Raw genomic sequence first — 18,884 nt, 5'->3', positions numbered from 1 at the left:
CAGGAGGTTGACAAGCAGTTCCCAGACCTAAAGGAGATGGGTTTGAGGAAGCTTACTTGAATAAAGATTTCCAGAGTTCTAGCATCTAATCTAGAGGCTAAGGGGAGTCCAGAGACTATTAACATATGAAAGCATGGACAGAGCTCTAGCCATTCAGATCTCCGCGATGGAAACAGTTTTGTAACATGCAGCAGAGACTTCTTTACACCTGGTGGAATGTACCCCAACACCTGGAATCCCAATTAGTTGTTAGCCTCTGGTGGAAATGGACTGACTTCTCATACTATTCTCATGAGTCACAAATACTTATGATTTTCCAGATCACACTGCAACTTAGAGCCATGTTAACAAAGAAACCATACAGCTGACCCTCTCCTGATAACGAATGGCGATTTACTTCAACCTTCCTGTTTCTCCCCTCCCCATCCCAAAAAAGAGATACCCAACTACTTTATAGAGAGATTTGGGGTATTGAGGAAGGACCAACTTTCACCATGAAAGGCTATGGATCAGCCTTTAGTTCCTGGATCTCAGGATCCTGAGCCAGCATGATCGGCACAGCCTTCCATGAGATGATGATAAAAGGAACATTCTATCAATCACTCAGTTGGCTGTTAATTTAGGAAGTACTATATTTGAGTCCTAGACCTTCCTGGAGAGGATGAAATACATGAAGCAGACCCTTTTAAAACTCAATGTAGGATGAAATAATACAGCAGACCTTTATACCAGTGAGAGAAAGTGGTGCATTTACTAAACTGAAGGAGAGACCTAGTTGTTTGAAACTGTAGCAAGAGCATGTATGCAGAGTCTGAACAACGGAATGGAAGCCAAGGGAGGACCAGATCCTTTATGTTTGACCCAGGTCGAAAAAACTTGCTCGCTTGGCTCCAAGTGACCACCAGCACTGGTTTTTCTACTCTCTGCTGAGGCTGTCTGCCAGGATGATGGAAAGCTATGCCTGTACCACACCAGGTTACACAGGAGTACCAAATGGGGACTGCTCTGCTGCCTAATACATCAATGTTGTACAGTCATTTAAAATTTGGAGAGGTGCCCTTCAAATGGCCAGTGGGCTGCTCTCCATTCCAGGATGTTTATATAGAGATTGGTCATTTCCTGTGCCCAAAGGCTTTGGATTGTGAGCTAATCTGGGTGTGCTACTCATCATTAACATAGCAGACAGTGGAGATGGCATGAAAGGGACGGAATGCCCTTGAGAACATGTTCTGTTTCATCCTCCCATAACAGGGAGAGTACCACCATGTAAATGTCAGACCAGGTCACCTAGATGAGGCCAGTTCAGGGTTGGTTGGAAACAGTGCAATGGTCTCAGAGTTTTGCCAGAGAAGTGATAAACTGTAAAAGACTAACAGTAATAAAACTATGTTACTAGATGTTTTTAAACAGCAATATATACAAAACTACACTTTCCTGAAAATGACTGATGGGAAAGTGATGGACACTGCTGAAAAAGATATTACTTACCAGGAGATGTTATTTGAGCCCCCTGGTGTCTAGCCGTAGAACTGTCTTGAAAAGCCATGTGTTAAGGGATGCATGGAAGATCTTGCACTAGAGTGATGGCATCACCCTACTTTAAGGAAAGGAGCGCACTCCCCTATGGCCTCATTTCCTTCTCCCTAGCCATAGAGCCCTGATGGTCTCCGGACAGAACTCTTAGGTGGTTGGGAAGGTGGGCGGGTAGCATGAATATGCAGAGGTAACTCATGAATAACTACAGGCAAGTCAACTTTTTCTTTGAGGACTTGTGTGCATTCCCTCTTGTGGAAGATTAACAAGCAGTGCGGTTTCAGGACGACGGTGGGTGAGGTGTTCTTAACTAAATATGGACCCGTAGCCCTGTTCTCCCCATCTGGGTGCAATGCTAAATTGAGGGAGGTTGTCTGGTGAAAGTGTGCAACAAACTCAAAGCTGCTGAATTGCATTGCATATCCCCACCTGCTTAAGCCACTGATGCTGAAGTGGCTCTTGTTGAGTGGCTCTCATGGAACAGAACTTTGAACCAAAGGGCCATGGTTTCCTAGCTAAGATGTAACAATACTGTATTCAGCTCCTAGATCAGTGTGACAGTGTTTAGTAATGGGTTTTCCCTGGCACCTCTCCCCACATACTACAAATAACCAGTTAGATTGTTCAAGGACTAAGTCTTTTCCAGCAGTATATCATCTTCACCTAGGAGTAGAGAGACATGTATCCCCTGGAATGGGCATGGGGAAGAACATGGAGGGGGGAGAATGGGACACATTGAGATAGGTAGAAATATGACAAGTTAGGCATGAAGCTGGGACAGGACTTCATGCTGCCTTTACCGTATAAGTTGGACTGACCAAAGAACTAAGCTCACCCACCCTCCTAGCAGATGTAAATTCTATCAGAAAGGCTGTTTTTATAAGTGGTTGAGAAGTACTTATGCAAGAGGCTCATAAGGAGGGGCCACCAGCGTCATTAAGACAAGATGCAGGTCCTTTGAAGGCAGAGGCTTCCATACTGGAGTATGGAGGTTTGAAGAACATGTTTACTATGCCCTTAAGAACCTGGAGACTGTAGGATGAGAAAATGAGTTTGTCCTTAAGATAACTGTGAGAAGCAGATAATATTACTGTCAGCTGGATCTTTAGAGAGGCTAATTGCTCAGACTGAAGGTGTAGAAAGTATGGTAGGACTGCAGCGACCCAAGTTTGAGATGGAGAGAATCCTTTATCAGTGGCCCAGATAGTAAACCATTTCCATGTTTGTTTATAGCATTTCAAAGTGGAGCCCTTCCTGGATTGTAAGGCCTTCCTTGATGCCTCCAAGAGAAGGAGGTCTGGAGTCTGTGCCCAGGACAACTGTGCCAAAGGTACCAAGAGGGCGTTTCTTGTGTTGTCACCAAGGCTACTGAGGCCATAATATGTGGTGCCAGTTTGGTCATTGGTGCCACTTTTGATTTAAGCAGCGCTGAATAAGGGATCTGCTTTCAGCACAAGGAGATTCTGTTCTCAGGCGCATGATGGAAGGCAGCACCAAGGCCAAAAGGTCAAAATACATCTTGCACCCAGTGTCAGAGGAACCTCAGCATGGAGCATGGAGTCCTGATATACTCCAGACCCACCATTGGTGGGTCTGGAGTATATCAGGCTGGAGACACTGAGAAACCTGGAGTCTCAAGTCTCTCTTCCCCCCACCAAAGGGAGCAAAGGTGCAGCACTGAGTTACCGAGTGGGTCTCACCCAACTACAGAAGGCACCAGATGTGGGCATCTATCTCTGGGCCCAATGTGGTTCTGGACATACTATGTACACTAAGCTATCCTATACTACTCTACGCTAACTACAAGGAGATCAATTAAACTAAGGAAAGAGCTAGCCTGAGGACACACAGGAGAGTTCTGTATGCCCTCTTTTGGAACAACAAGGGAACTGAGGCAGTTGCGCTCCCATACAGAGAGTATGTTGATGACATCACCACTGCACAAGATGTCTTGTGCACACCCCCAATGGATGTGGCTTTTCAAAGTAGTTTCACAGCTCAGTGCCGGGGAGCCACACTTTACAAGAATTTTTCCTTACTGCAATCATACAGAAGGACATGAGTGGGATTTGAGGCATCACCCTCTTAGGCCTGGTCTACACTGGGGAGGGAAAGGGGAAGAATCGATCTAAGTTACGCAACTTCAGCTACGTGAATAACGTGAATAACATAGCTGAAGTCAACGTACTTAAATCTACTTACCGCGGTGTCTTCATAGTGGTAGGTTGACTGCTGATGCTCCCCCGTCGACTCTGCTTCCGCTTCTCGCTCCAGTGGAGTATGGGAGTCGACGGGAGAGCACTCGGCCGTCGATTTATCGCGTCTAGACTAGACGCGATTAATCGACCCCCGCTGGATTGATCGCTGCCCGTCCAGCACGTAATGTAGACGTGCCCTTATACACCTTTGGACAGGAGATGCAAGGACAGAGGTATGGTGAGCATATTCAAAATTCCAATTTCATGAGATCAACGTGTGCACGCCAATCATAGAGGGAACTCATGAAAATAATGCTTAAAGAATACTGGCATGTAATGGCATCAATTCAAGCATATGGAAATACTATTCACAAACATTACAGGTTCCAGTACTAATGCACGAGCTCTATAGGTTTGCCAATTTTGGTTGGACATATTCCTGGAAGTTTCATCACATGACATAATCTTTAATTAAGGATTAATCTTTAATTCCTGGAGACTCCAGGACAAGCCTGGAGGGTTGGCAACCATAAACTCTGAGCAGAGTTCAGTCTAAAATGTTACTGTGCTGACAAAGATGAGAAGTTCAGGTAGTGCAGCTGCACTAGTTCAATTATCTCATCATAATTAGCAACTCCATAATACTCCTGCCCAGTGATGAGCTGCCAAAATCTTAACAACCGGTTCCCTACCGGGTCTTCGGCGGCAGGTCCTTCATTCGCTCTGGGTCTTCAGCAGCACTTCGGCGGCAGGCCCTTCAGTGCCGCCGAAGACCCGGAGCGAGTGAAGGACCCGCCACCGAAGTGCTGCCAAAGACTTGGAGCGCCGCCCGGTGAGTACAAGCCCGTGGTTTTTTTTAGTCATCCCTGCCGGAGCCCCGTCAAAACTGTTTGAATCGGGCCCTGCACTTCCTAAAGCCGGCCCTGCACATTGGGGTTGCAAAATTGTATCGGGGCTGGGTAGGGAAGGCTGTGCCTCCCAAAACAGCCTGTCCCCCGCATCTGACACCCCCCCCACATCCTGCCCCCAACTGCCCCCCTCAGAACCCGCAACCCATCAACCCCCCCCGCTCCTTGTCCCCTGACCACCCGCTCCCGAGACCCCCCACCATAACTACCCCTCCCCCAGGACTCCACCCCCTACCCAACTCGCCCCGTTCCCTGCCCCCTGACAGCCCCCCCCCCGAACCTCACTGTTGAATAATAGCTGACTGCATCTCCAAATACAATACGTATGTAGGCAATAAGTCAGATTTAATAGTCTTTATTGGATTCTGATATTTATTGCAAAATTGAACTAAGTGCTTTGATGAAGCAGTTTTTACAAGCACTAGTATGAATGGAAGCTAGCAGTTACATTAATTTAATCTCTGTTCTGTGGATATGATGAAAAGCTTGGCAAGAATTTAGACAGTAGCCTTGGCAAATATTACAGAACACCATTGTGGGTAAGGGATTATATAGCTACTGCCAGTGGCTGTAAACAAAAGAAATTATGTTTTAACAGTTAGCCAGTGAGAAACCATAGTATTTCCATTATTATACAAACAGGTCTTAAAGTCATTGCCTTTCTTCCTGATGTGCTAAAAGCAATTACATTGGTTAATAAAATTCAAAGACAAGTTTTGTTTTTCCTATTCAAAGTGTAACGGACAGATCCTCTTTAGAATGCTGGGTGATATAGTCTTACCATTATCTCTCCAGCTATTTTTCTAAGTAAAATAAGTTACATATTTAACCCTGTCTGAAACAGAGAGACAGATTAACATGAATAAATAATATAGGCTTTAAAAACAGAACTATAAACTGGAGAAAATGAGGCAAAAATAGAAAGGAAATGTAGAGGAGAGGATTTTGCTAGGGGAACAACAGCTATTATTTAGAACATACAGACAGGCAACTCACTGCCCCCCGGGATCCCATGCCTCTCCCCCCCCCGAGCCTCATCACCCCCCAATTCCTCCCCCCCGAGCCTCGTCACCCCCCCGATTCCTCCCCTCCCCATCTTACCTTGGGCTCTGGCAGGCTGAGAGCTGCAGTCTGATTCCCCTGCAGCGGCGGCGGCTGCTGCTGCTCGGAGACACCTTGGCTCTGTGCAGCTGAAGAGCCGAGCGTCCTTTGCCCGAGCGCTACCTTCCCCCGGTTTGCCGCACAGCCCCCCGATTCCTCCCCCCAAACCTCGTCACCCCCGGATTCCTCCCCCCCCCCAGCTTCATCACCCCCCCGATTCCTCCCCTCCCCATCTCACCTTGGGCTCTGGCAGGCTGAGAGCTGCAGTCTGATTCCCCTGCAGCGGCGGCTGCTGCTGCTGCTCGGAGACACCTCGGCTCTGTGCAACTGAAGAGCCGAGCGTCCTTTGCCCGAGTGCTACCTTCCCCCGGTTTGCCACGCAGCCCACATACCTCCAGCCCGTGCGCCGCTGGCCGTGCGCTTCCCCCGCGCAACAGCAGCCGGAGCCCGGGGGGCGGGAAGTTGCTTCCCCGCGGTGGAGAACGGTGGGAAAGTTGGAGTCCTGGAAGGAAGTGGCTGCACGCTCGGATGCCGCCCGCCACCTCTGTGCCCCCGCAGATCGCCGGAGTTGTAAGTTGCAGCCTCTCAGGATCCCCTTATGCCTCTCTATTTTCCCGGACACGTTTGGCTTTTTGGAAATTCCTCCTGGACAGGGATTTGAGAACCAAAAAGCCGAACATGTCCGGGAAAACACGGACGTATGGTAACCCTAACAACCGGTTCTAAACCAGCTTCTAAATTTAACAACCGGTTCCTGCGAACCGGCTCCATCTCACCACTGCTCCTGCCTATACTTCAATGACAGCTCAGAGCACTGGCTTTCATCTGTCAAGGTGCAGAGTACAGCCAAGTTGGTGGTAAGCTGGTCTCAGCTCAGACCAGCTCTTCTGTTCAGGCACAATATGCACAGATGCAAGAACACATTCTGCAATGTATGTAACAGGATATTGTACAATATATAGTATGCTCAGCTGAGAAAGGAAACCATTATCTGTACTTCTATCCATACAATACACACCTGCTCCAAGAAGTTCTAAAGAGCTGTGCCTGGAATTATGTGGATATGAACTACTCAGGATAGCTATGGAGAACACAGATCCCTTTCAGAATTAGCTTTTTCTAGAACTATTTAGTTGTTCAGTTTAGCCTAGAAATCGCACACCCCTCTACTGCAGATGAATCTCATGCAAACTGTCCAGCCACCCTGTAGCAGAGCCATGAACAGAACCCTGAAATCCTGACTTTATCCCCTACTTTAAATCATAAGGCGACCACGCTTGATGCTATAGTGAAGAGACGTCTCCTCTTACAGACTTACTTGTGCTCTGTGGTGTTGGAATTCTTCTTAGTGCCAGAAATTTCTTCCCCATTCTTCTCCCAATAGCTGTAAGTGAGGGGGCTGGGACTTGTGGTGAGGTTACATTGCAGGATGATGGGAGAACTAGACTGGTGAATGTGCACATCCTCGCTGGCATTGATCCTGGGCTCTGGAACAAAGTGCACATTAAAGAGAGTCATAAATCTCAGCTAACAACTGCACCTCGAACCCAGGTCTAATGTTCAGTTGGGAGATGGGGAGGGAAGAGACTACTGCTTCACTAATTTGGGAGATAAAAGAAAGAATCACAAACAGCTGACCACTAGTGAAGGCAACAGTTTAAGGACCAGTTCCCCTATATAAAAAGTAAGAATTTTAGATTCTTCACTTTCACACTTCAAACAACCTCTACACACCTCAGAGTAAGATTTTTACAAATCTTTTGCATATGGTGGAATGCAAAGAAGTAAGCTGCATATTTGGTGACTGCAAGCAAAATCAGCTTCTTTTCCTCACCTCCTGAAGGAAGTAAGTCATTGTTTCTGGGCAATATAATGCAGTTTTATTCATTCAGAATAAAGCAAACCCTTTTCTATATGCAGAAACTTCAGGCAAAAACAGTCTGCTTTGGCGAATAATATGCATCTCTTTGGGTACCCAGTTCCCAGGAAAAACAACACATGTCAACAGTCTTAGGAACAAGGCCATGTCTACAAGGGGGATATGCTCTCATTATTGCCATCAGTGTAGCTGCAACAGTATAAATCCCTATTGGAAATGGACAGAATTGCTTTTTCTGCTGGTAGATCTTATTCCCGCTTGAAATTAAGGGTAGGCTGCACCAGTGCAAACTGGTTTATAAACAGTTTTTATCCTGTCCACATGAGGGTGCAGCTTCACTAACTGGTAGCCTGTGAAGGCTGAAATTGGAGCAAATTCCCAACCGTAGACAAGTTGCAAGTCACAAACTACAAAAATCTGAGGTGGGGTTGAGAAAGTGTTGCCTTTAAAGTGCATAACACTAAATTTGCGTTGCTATGTAGCATACGTTGGTCTCTAGAGTGTTCAGTCATGGGACACATGGGTGTCATGTCTACAACCTTCTTGTGGTGTCCTCCGTGAGTAGCATAAAGCGAAATGGAAGCAGAAGAAATGTGGAATACAGGCTTGATCACATCAAATAAATGATATAAAATTCAGGAAATGTGCAGTTTAGGTTCCAATTCTAATCTTAAAGATGAACTGTGAAGGAAAAGAGATTCCATTTAAGCATCTATGTTTCTCCTATTATGTGTAATTCCTTGAAAAGGATTTGTATTCTGCTTGTTTTTTCATATTGGGAATTCAGATCTTGTGCATTCTTGCATACTATGGACAACCTGAGAACTAGAAGGTTTTTTTATGAAGGAGTGAACAAAGAAATTAAAGCTACTTGAGCAGAAATGTAGTGTTTATTCACTGTTTAAACATGTTCATTTTTATTAAAGCAATTTTATCTCAGTCTGAAGAATGTTGCTTCGTTAAGAATTCAACACAACACTCAATACGATTCAAAGGCCAAAGCCCCAGTCCTCATTTTAGTCATCCAGTAAGTCTTCCCATAAAGTGGGTAGACAAGACTTGACATTCCTGATATTTTTAAAGTTAAAAACCTAGCAGATTTTTTAAAAAGAAGCTTTTAAGCTTTCTTTATACATTGTAAAGATAAAATATTCTCTCTCTTTTGCAGGCCATCTTTAACTCTGGCCCTATAATTGCATTCCACATTTAGGCCAGAAGACCCTGATCAGTTGTGTCCATGACACTCAGCATTGTGCTGTTGCACACAGTATATGAATTACAACAGTATGCAAGTTAGTTGCACAGTATAATCCACATTCATCTTTTCAGCATGCACCAAGAACTGGAGAGGAAAGGGGAATCTCTGGCTCCTGTTCTTTTTTTTTTTTTTGGGGGGGGGGGGGGGGGAATGCAGAATCTCTGGCCATAAAGAAAAAGGAAAATTTGTTTTCTGTTGACCTCACTAGTTGACACAAGTTGGCTGAGAAGGGACTGTATGACTGGGTGGAAGGGCAGCCAACAAGGGGGATGAGTTGGAACTTTGTAGCCCATACTGGAAATAGCATTTGTAGTTGAGGGAAGAATCTCCCACTTGGTACAGTAGTTGGAGGGTGAAAAGGTTTTTGTTTTTTAAATAAAGGGGGAAGAATATATTTCCTACCTTTACTCAATTGAGTTTGACTGGCAATGTCCTTAGTTTTATTTAATAGGAAACATTTTCTTGTTCACTTGAATAGAATTTGCTTGCAACATTGAGTCCCAGTGGTACACGTAAGGGTTACATGCTCTGCTGACATGTTTTTAGTTATTTTCTGAAGCCTTGAATATCTCACATTTCAATCCTGAGTGGCAGTGTGAGAACTTATAAATTGTACGAGTCCAACCATATATATGAGGCCTTTCAGAAATTAGCGTTGGGAACTTGGACATTATGAATTTTCTCCTTAAATTTGAAAGCGGCATTATGCACAATTAAGGGTTAATATCCACAACCACCAAATTTTGAAAGCTGGCCATTGGAGCTATGAGTGGACAAAATGCTTTTCCCAAACTGCAAAGCAAGGAATTTTTCTACTGAGACTAAGAAAAGATCTTATCTACCTTCAAACTAAAAAATTATTAAGCGTGAGAAATCACAGGTTTAAAAGATGAGAGAACTTTTGGTGATTAGGCTTGGAAAAATGCTAATATCTCAGAATACAAGAACTTTCTTTGCATTCCAAACAGTAGGAGAGGAAACTGCAGATGGGTTGCCAAGTGTGGGTGTGGTTTATACAAACACATTCATATAATTCCTAATTAACATTTCGTAATGATGTCAAAGTCAAAGAAGAATATTGATTCCAGTTGGTTCAATATACCTTGCTGACAGCTATTTTAAAAACATTTGGAGTATAGATTAAGTCACACCATACAGTCTTCTGAAGTCTCATCTGTAAAGCACTTGGAAAGCAAATTATTAAATTGAATCGGGAAAAAAACGAGGCACCATGAAGGTTGTATTGTTATTCATAATGGAACATTAATCTCTACAATAATATAGTACTTCCCCTTCTTGCTGCTGCCCAGCGAGGCAAAGTGAGAAATCTTACTACTGATGACCGATAAGCCCCTTACATCACCAAAGATACGTGTATATCTTTTCTTCCTAATTCTACTAGGTTGGCTATGCAAACTCCCTCTTGCAGTTACTTAGAAGTCCCAGTATTAAGCACCCCATCCCAGATACAGTATTGCAGCTATCAAAATGCTGGAGTTCCTTCTGTCCTTTCTTGTAGAAACTTTATTACTGTCCATCAGCTGCAACTCTGCCCCACTATGTTCTGCAATAGGAATTTTACCTGTGCAAGGACCACAAGATCAGGTCCTAGATGGAAGAAAATCATTTGTTTACCACTCCACCACTATTCTCCTCTCCTTTCATACCCCAATATCATCCCCAATGAGCAAGCACACAAGATTTGTTCACCTAAACAAAAAATACTGTCAATTATGAAAATACTTTGATAGAAATAACCCTTTGAAGCAACATTAACTCAATTTCTGGGAATTTTGTAAACAGACATCAGCTTTACTAGAACTGACTGATATTTGCTTCTGTTTTACAGATTTTCATTCAATATGAAAAGAAATATCTTCAGTTTTATTTATGTCAATGAACTATAAATAGCATTTTCCTGTCAAAAGAGGAAACTGGTCAAACAAGTGTACTGGCCACTGTAAAAGTGAACTGGATATTTTTAAACAGAGTCAATAGTAGAGGCAGTCTGATGCTGTCTGCAGTACACTGGACAGAAGCCATGGACACACTATGGTGGTGGTTAGAGGAGAGCGCACCCTGCAGTGACTCTGGAATGGAAAGCATATATGCTGCCATCAGAGAATGTTACAAGCATCATACCTCCAAAAAGCAAGTAATGGAAAACAGTTTTAATCTAGTCTACAGAACTAGAAAATTTGTGTAATAGAGACTTATCCAGAAGTGCTTTGGGAATTGCTTTATTTTCCAACTGTTTTTCATATTCAGCCAATAATGGACCATTTTAGGTCTGCTTTTCAAACTGTAAGTTGATGACCTGGAGCTCAGAACAAACAAGCTAATTGGGACTTTAATGGCTATCTCTGCCAGTTTAGACCTATTCTTACCCACCTGTCAGTTACATAGTAATGTTTGTGATATTTATAGGTGGTCACTTAAAAGTTTGTGGAGCTGAATGAAATAATGGGAACCAAGTGAATAACAAGGCTTTTTACAGGACTTGTTGGTTGCTTTCATACCTATCCTGAGAATATATGAAAATTACTAAACACAGATGTTTGAAGCAAGAAGAGTTAAAGATTGAGAATGTAACTTAGAGTTCCCTGATGGTTGACCACTTTAAGTATTAAAATGTTAGCAGAAGACACTAATGTTTCATCAATCTGTAAGAAAGCAGAAAAGCAAGCAGGCATTGCTGTTTAGTTCTGAGGAGCTCATGCATGGTGGGTTAGGTGTGCACACACAAAAAAGCTGTCCCACTCCAAAAAGGAACATCCTGAAGATTCTCATGAGGAAAATCCTTCCCATACCTCACGTTTGAGGTGTCAATTGTATATAAGCTGTGGTTTTAAAATAAGTGCATCCAACTGGAATCCATCATCTTGTGGAAGGGCAGTATGGGAGCCTTAGTGTCTAGTTCAGGGGTGGGCAAACTTTTTGGGCCGAGGGCCACATCTGGGTGGGGAAATAGTATGCAGTGCCGGGGCAGGGGGTTGGGGTGCCGGAGGGAGTGTGGGAGGGGGTGTGGTGTGCAGGAAGGGGCTCAGGGCAAGGGATTGGGGCAGAGGAGGGGTGCAGGGTGTATAAGGGGGCTCAGGGAAGGGGGTTGGGGTGCAGGAGGGGTGCGGACTGCGGGAGGGGGCTCAGGGCAGGGGGCTGGGGTGCAGGAGGGGTGCAGGGTGTACGAGGGGACTCAGGGCAGGGGGCTGGGGTGCAGGAGGGATGCAGGGTGTACAAGGAGGCTCAGGGCAGGGGGCTGGGGTGCAGGGTGTACGAAGGGGCTCAGGGCAGGGAGTTGGGGTGCAGGAGGGGTGCGAGGTGCAGGCAGGGGGCTTAGGGCAGGGAGTTGGGGGACGGGGTGCAGGAGGGGTTCGGGCTCCGGCCACGCTTACCTCAAGCGGCTCCGGAGTGGCAGCGGCGCGCACTGGGGCCAGGGCAGGCTCCCTGCACACCTGCCCTGTCCCCGGCCCCACGCCGCTCCAGGAAGCGCTGTGGCCCCTGGGGGAGGTGGGGCGGAGGTACCTTCCCCAAAGCTCCCATTGGCCGCGGTTCCCCATTCCCGGCCAATGGGAGCTGCGAGGGGCGGTGCCTGGAGGCAAGGGCAACGCATGGAGCCCTCTGCCCTCCCCGCCCGGGGGCTGCAGGAATGTGGTGCCGGCGGCGCCGTGGACTGGATCCAAAGCCCTGAGGGTCCAGATCCAGCCCGCGGGCCGTAGTTTACCCACCCCTGGTCTAGTTGGAAACCAACTTCCAGTTCTCCTAACTGTTTAACTTTTCAAATCAGTATTCAGTGCTGCTTTTCACTGCATTCTGTTTTGATATTAACAATGACATTTTGTTTTAGCCACCACAATTAAAGCAGGCTCTACTAGTTTATTGTGTCTATTTTTGAATACCCAAGATGGTGTCAAATGAGATCAGTGGAAGAGTGACCACCATTAGCTGAAGACTCCAACACCATTTTAATCAGAAGCCTTCATTTCAAATACAATTTAGTTAAGCTATAAGATGCATCTCTCCTAATGGAAAATTACAGAATAGTTTCTACTCAGTGCACTACTGTATTCTGCCTTTGCAAGCTTAAGCACTCTGGGATACTTCATACTTGTACTCCTGCCTTCTAGGTACAGGTTCAGCTTCTTTAGCTAGGTCTCCCTTAAGCTCCATTTCCAATGTGCAGTTACCTAGAGATTAAACCTTAAGAGCTCTGCTTCCCACAAACTACAGCAGTTCAAGCCTCCCTTGTGGGCACAGTACAGTTGTTTAAGTGTTTGAGTACAGTGTTTTTCTCACCAATATGAAACAAACAAAAACAAAAGTGTGTCCTGAACACAAGGCACTTGGCAATATAGTCATAATTCACAATCCAAAATTAGGAAACATTGGATAATTGAACTGCAGGCATGCAAGAGACAAGACAGGTCTTTAACTGGGGATGGAGATGGAAGCTTAGAACCTCCATCCCAAAAAGTACATTCAGTTACAAATGACCTATTTGAGGGAGATAGGAAACACAATTTGAGACATTTCATAAGGACTCTATCAAATATATGCTTCAAGAACTTAATAATTAGCTTTTCATTCAAAAAGGTTCTTCCCCCTCCCCAAAAGACTACTAAAAGGAGACTGGGTAGGCAAGGAATAGAGACGGGAAATACAACAGACCTTCATGGGCAGCAGAAGCAGGTGATCATATGAAATAGGAGAGACAAGGTGCGTAATATCTTTTATTGGACCAACTTCTATTGGTGACATGAAGAAGTGCCCTGTGTCACTCGAAAGCTTGTCTCTCACCAACTGAAGTTGGTCCAATAAAAGATATTACTTCACCCACCTTGTCTCTCTAATATCCTGGGACTGACTACACTACACTACCAGCTACAACTACACTGTATCTGAGACAGGAACCAGACTTCCAGAAGTTAAACTTGCTGCAGGACAATTCAGCTTTGTCTTGAGATAACACCATTCCCTGAAATCTGAAGGCTCTTGCTGCTGTGATTGATGTTAATAACTTACAGGTCTGAGTCCACTGTGACCTCTACGGGCTACGGAGGGGTCAAGTCCTAGGACTGGAAACTGAACAGGTTTATCAAGTCAAACAACCCAATGTTTTTTAGGTTTTAAACAAATCCATGTCATTGGGTTAATTCTGTTTATTTTTCCACATACATTCATGTTCTTTCCATTTTCCAGAGGCAGGTTCTCTGATCCATCAGTACTGACTGAAGCAAGTCGCTTGTTTTCGTCCATAATCATTTTCATATTGCAGCTCTCTTCTGTAATACTGTCAGATAGTTCAGCTTGGTACCCCACTTGAGCACTAGCTACCAGGTTTACATCTGCATGGGGTTCCTTCAGATACCACTACATCGATTAAACAGATGTCACTACACGATCGGAGAGCTTGAGTTATGAAGCTCAATATATGCAGCGAGAAATTACATTTCTATGCTATCCTGGTTTATGTATACAAACACTCAGAGTAGTGTTAAAGATAACATCCATCCTCTACTATTCACAGCCCTAAAACAGTGAAACATTTACACTAACAAATCAAAAAAACCTCTTCTTTACCTTCTGCTCTTCACATTTGTACACAGTCAAGTCACTCTCTGCATGTATTTCATTTTGAATCTATGTAGATGCAAGCTGTATATCAATCACTACATCTAAGAGAAAGCAAACAGTATTCTTTCTATTCAATGTACATAAAAATAGGATTGTGTTAAAATGGTTCTGAAAATACCAGAAGCAAAACTCGTGTGGAACCTAATGAAGACAGCAGAAAGCATGTACAAAATCTATGACAATAAATGGAACAAATAGCAATTGAGAATCAACTTATCCTATCCAATATAAGTTTTTAAAAAGGGATGTTACATTCTCAGTGGGGAGTCATTTGGCTAAAGCTAGCGCACATTAAGTTGATAACATCCCTTCACTCTGAGTGGCATTCACTTTCACACCACCATGTAAGAACAGCTGTATCAGTAATGTGCTGCTGCATCAGAGACTCTGTTAGGACACATACTGTTGTTTAGAAAAGAAAAGAAGCTCCATGACTTTATGGAAAAATCCAGGCTTTAAAGGTCACATGTAACAACAAAATCAAAATGGGAAGGATTTGTACAGAAGCTTATGAACTCAAAACCATGTAGGTAAGGAAGGTATTTAGAGATTCCAAGAAAAAAAAAGAAATAAAAGTGGTTAGATCAGGAAAGAATAAAAACCAAAATAGAAAGGCACTCATGAAGAAGCCAGCGATAGGATGCAGGAAACCTACTATAAAAGTAAAGGGTAGTGGTAGAAAAAAAAAAAATCCAACACTGAGCTTGTTTTCACACAGGAGCTATAGGATAGTTCCATAGATTTTCCCAAGTCCTTTGATCCTACGGAGGAGAGAGAGACAAGGGGGGGGAAAAAAAAAAAAAAAAACGGTGGCAGACACACACAAGCACTACAACTGGAGGAATAATCTTGGGTTCAAAAAACAAGACAAAGGGTGGTAATATCAAGGGTCATGGGAGAGGGAGAAGGGTCACTGGACTGCCTCTAGTTACTACAGTACTACTACTGTAGGGTGCTGAACTCACTCTGAAGGACGCTTATCGTAGCCTGGGCTCGAATCCACGTTATGGAGGGATTTTGCCTCAAGTCATTCCTCCTGGGATCGTTGCTGGCCCTGCACTCGTAAGTCCCAGAGTCTTCCAATGTAAGGCGGGTTATTCTCAGCACACTCACGCCGTTCGCCCCGTAGGCAGTGTTAATGGTGACACGGCGCTTCCGAGCACCATCCCACAGCTGTTTGAAAGACTCAGCCCGGTTGACTTCAGCATACCACCACTGGATCTCTGGAGTGGGTTTCCCAACCACGTCACAGTACAGCTCAAAGGCATCCCCTGTGAGTTTAGTTTCTGACATGGGCGACTTGACAAACCCAGCTAGAGGGAGGGGCAGCAGAAATGCAGTGATAGACCAGCAGAAAATAACAGATGTTATAAAGAACAAAGCAAGTGAGTTGCAGAAAATAGACAAAGGATTAGATAAGACATCATAATTTACAGCAACCAGGTGTTAACAAGACTTTTATAGAAAGAAAGCACAACACACAGAGCACTTGCTAATTTTGTTGGCTTGAAGGTGTGTTATAGTTTTCATAGCACAGCACACCCTCTCAAGGAAGAGGAGTTCTTGGGAAACAGATTACCAGGATAAGCATTTTATCATGGGTTTTCTATAGTGTCAAACTGGATTATAGGAGGCTGCATCAGGGGAACCATATACAGCAAACACACATCACCTTTTGGAACTGGAAAGCGATGAAATGGCACCAGGGAGCTATGGAAAAGCAGACTGTGAATTATGGTGGTCCTTTTCTAGCTGCTTGAACTGTTTGGTTTATACAAGTTAAATGCCCAACAGAAGCCTTTCCCCTGTTCATTCTCAGCCTTCTCATTAAAACAGAAAACGGATCAAACACCAACTACAGAAAAAAATAGCAAGCTTCTGTCCTATATACCACTCCACCATGAACTCTACTTTGACCTTTTCTTCCACCTATTCTGAACTTCAGAGGCAGGGAATTCCCTGAGATATAAGTGACCTACTTTCTGGCGGTAGCTAGATCACTGCAGCTGAAAGCAGCAGATTCTCACAATCCCTGTTAAATTATGATAGGGATTTTCATTTTACACATACAGAATGACAAAATTGAGAAACTCACAGCATTGAGTAACTAGATATGTTACAAGGGAAGTCCTTCTGTATCTTTGTAAAAGATGCATAGTTGTAATTCAGTACCAAAACCACTGGAGCCCCTTCTGTGACATAAATTTCCCTGCTATTTACCAGCATTACTACATCAGTGCATTTGACTTTGTTTTAAGTTGCCCTCCAAAGCATATTTTGGAAGTGACCCACTGAAAATAGTGCAGATTTAAAGCAAGTCTATTTTGTATACTGAAAATTTTAGAAAAAACAGCTGGCCAGCTAGATTATGCAGCAAAACCTGTCAGATCTATGTTGAATTCTCTCTGGGCACCAGGGATCAGCAACAGCAGCAAGCAGGGAGGGCAGACAGTGTTACTGACATCTACACCACTGATAAAATAGACTGCTTCACCCCACACATCCCCACACTCTTCTCCCACCCCCAAACACAATCCATTTCAGAAAGAGGTGTAGGGAAACAAGCCTTTGGTCTCCGTTATAAGGGAGAGGAGGAATGAGATGCTTATTCCATTAAACTTTCCATGCACACTGATTAGATGAAATTTTTCAGTCCCTTGTCAGACAGTTTGGACCATATCCTTTTATTCTTGTTCCAAGGTTCTCTCTTCTCTGCTACTCAATAGGTAACTGATGAACTGCGGTAAAATAAAATTCAAGTGAACAATAAATGTACACTGGAAAGCTAATATTATAACAAGTATTTCTGTAGATTTAGGAGGAATTTTGTATTCATGTTACTCAGGCCACAGGCAGTTGAAGTATGGACAGGAAAAGCTTTTCTTGCTGTTCTAGTACTGGTTCCTCCAGAGCAATTGAGATAATCCATTACAACGGTGTATAAACAAGGCCTAAAATTCTACATTCACATTTAAGCTAGGCATAAACAGTGTCCATCCAAGGACCATTTTAGTAATTTGCCAGGAGCCCTAAGGCTACACTTTTATATTAAGTAGATATCAGCTGCCTTCATCTTCAGTAGAAGAGTGCTGACTGTGAGATTATAGGTCCCAATACAACGTGCCATCTTGATCTGTGTAACCAGATCTGTAATCTCTACAGACTGTTGCTCCATACTACAAACTGCTTTTTAGAACTCCCTGAGATGTATTTGGGTTCCCCTATCTGAAGCAGCATAGCACAGAAGTTGCTGCAGCACACACTTCAGTTAAATACAGATTAACATCTCCCATTGGCATTCTACACAGTCATGCATTAGACCACAAATGAAGAAATAATGAACTACTTTCTACCACACAAGATATTTGGGGTTTGCAGAGAGCTCCCCCCACAAAAGGATGGAGCCCTGGAAGGATTTAGAAGTGAGAGAAGTCATAGGAAACCTCCCTATACAAAGCATATTGTGAAAATGCCTTATTAGTAAGGGACTAGCTGCATGATTAGAAATGCCATGCAAGTCTATCAACTTTTATATGTAACTCAGCGCTTTGCATTTTCACTAATTCATTACTAGCTACACAACACCAAACAGCATCAGCAAGTTTCAGGCAGTACCTTCAGCGAGCCATTTCCGATAAGGAAAGAATTCCAAGAAGAAGCTACAAGTAGAGGTGAAATCCATCCACACCCCATGGATTATTCAAAAAATGGAATGCACACTAAACAGAACACTTTCCATAATGGAAAAGACAAGACTAGAAACTTATCTGGAAAACTCATGCTGTTTGGCAATTATGTCAACATTTGCCATAAGTGAAACAAAACCAAGCAAATAGAGAAAGAATGTACAGATTTCACTGCTTATACAAGAGGCTTCTGAAGCCAGAAAGTTTCCTTACTTGGTTTTCCCCATGGCATGTATACACTGGGGGGGTTTGTAGCATTTTGCATAAAGACAGATATTCAGGAGGTAGGTGCTAGAGAAAGAAGGAATAATAACTTATTCTCAAGAAGACACCCCCCAAAAGACAATCTCTCTCTCAACAGATAAAGGAGAAAAATAGGTCAAAGTGTACTGATCTTGACATCTGTTTACATCTGAAAATTGCAATCAACAATTGTGACAATTGTGACAATAACAATCAAGAACTGCCCTTTTGAAAGACACCACAGTAAAGATGACACCATTCTCGGAAATACTGGTGCTCCTACTGAAGGCTCCTGCTGTTCAGCTTCTTCACTTTTAAGAAGTAACTGGAACTTCTCTTGAACCTTATTATTGTATTATTGCAAGATATTATGATCTATGGGCAAGACTGTTAAGATTTCCTCTAGTGATTATCTTACCACCACAATCATGTGCCTGCAAATATGTA

The 18,884-nt window shown here is 43.7% G+C and overlaps 1 protein-coding gene across 1 annotated transcript in view; it reads right to left on the bottom strand.

Moving 5' to 3' along the window:
• NPTN (neuroplastin) overlaps positions 1 to 18,884 on the bottom strand; it is a 103,595-nt gene that overhangs the window by 38,041 nt on the left and 46,670 nt on the right. Inside the window, exon 2 of the mRNA XM_065411630.1 lies at positions 7,059 to 7,227. Coding sequence (XP_065267702.1) covers positions 7,059 to 7,227 — 169 coding nt within the window. The remainder of the gene's footprint in view (positions 1 to 7,058; positions 7,228 to 18,884) is intronic.

This window comes from Emys orbicularis, chromosome 10, assembly GCF_028017835.1.
Source record: "Emys orbicularis isolate rEmyOrb1 chromosome 10, rEmyOrb1.hap1, whole genome shotgun sequence".
Lineage (NCBI taxonomy): Eukaryota > Metazoa > Chordata > Testudines > Emydidae > Emys > Emys orbicularis.
The sequence above is the reverse complement of the archived record's forward strand: the minus strand, read 5'-3'. Positions and strand labels throughout refer to the sequence as shown.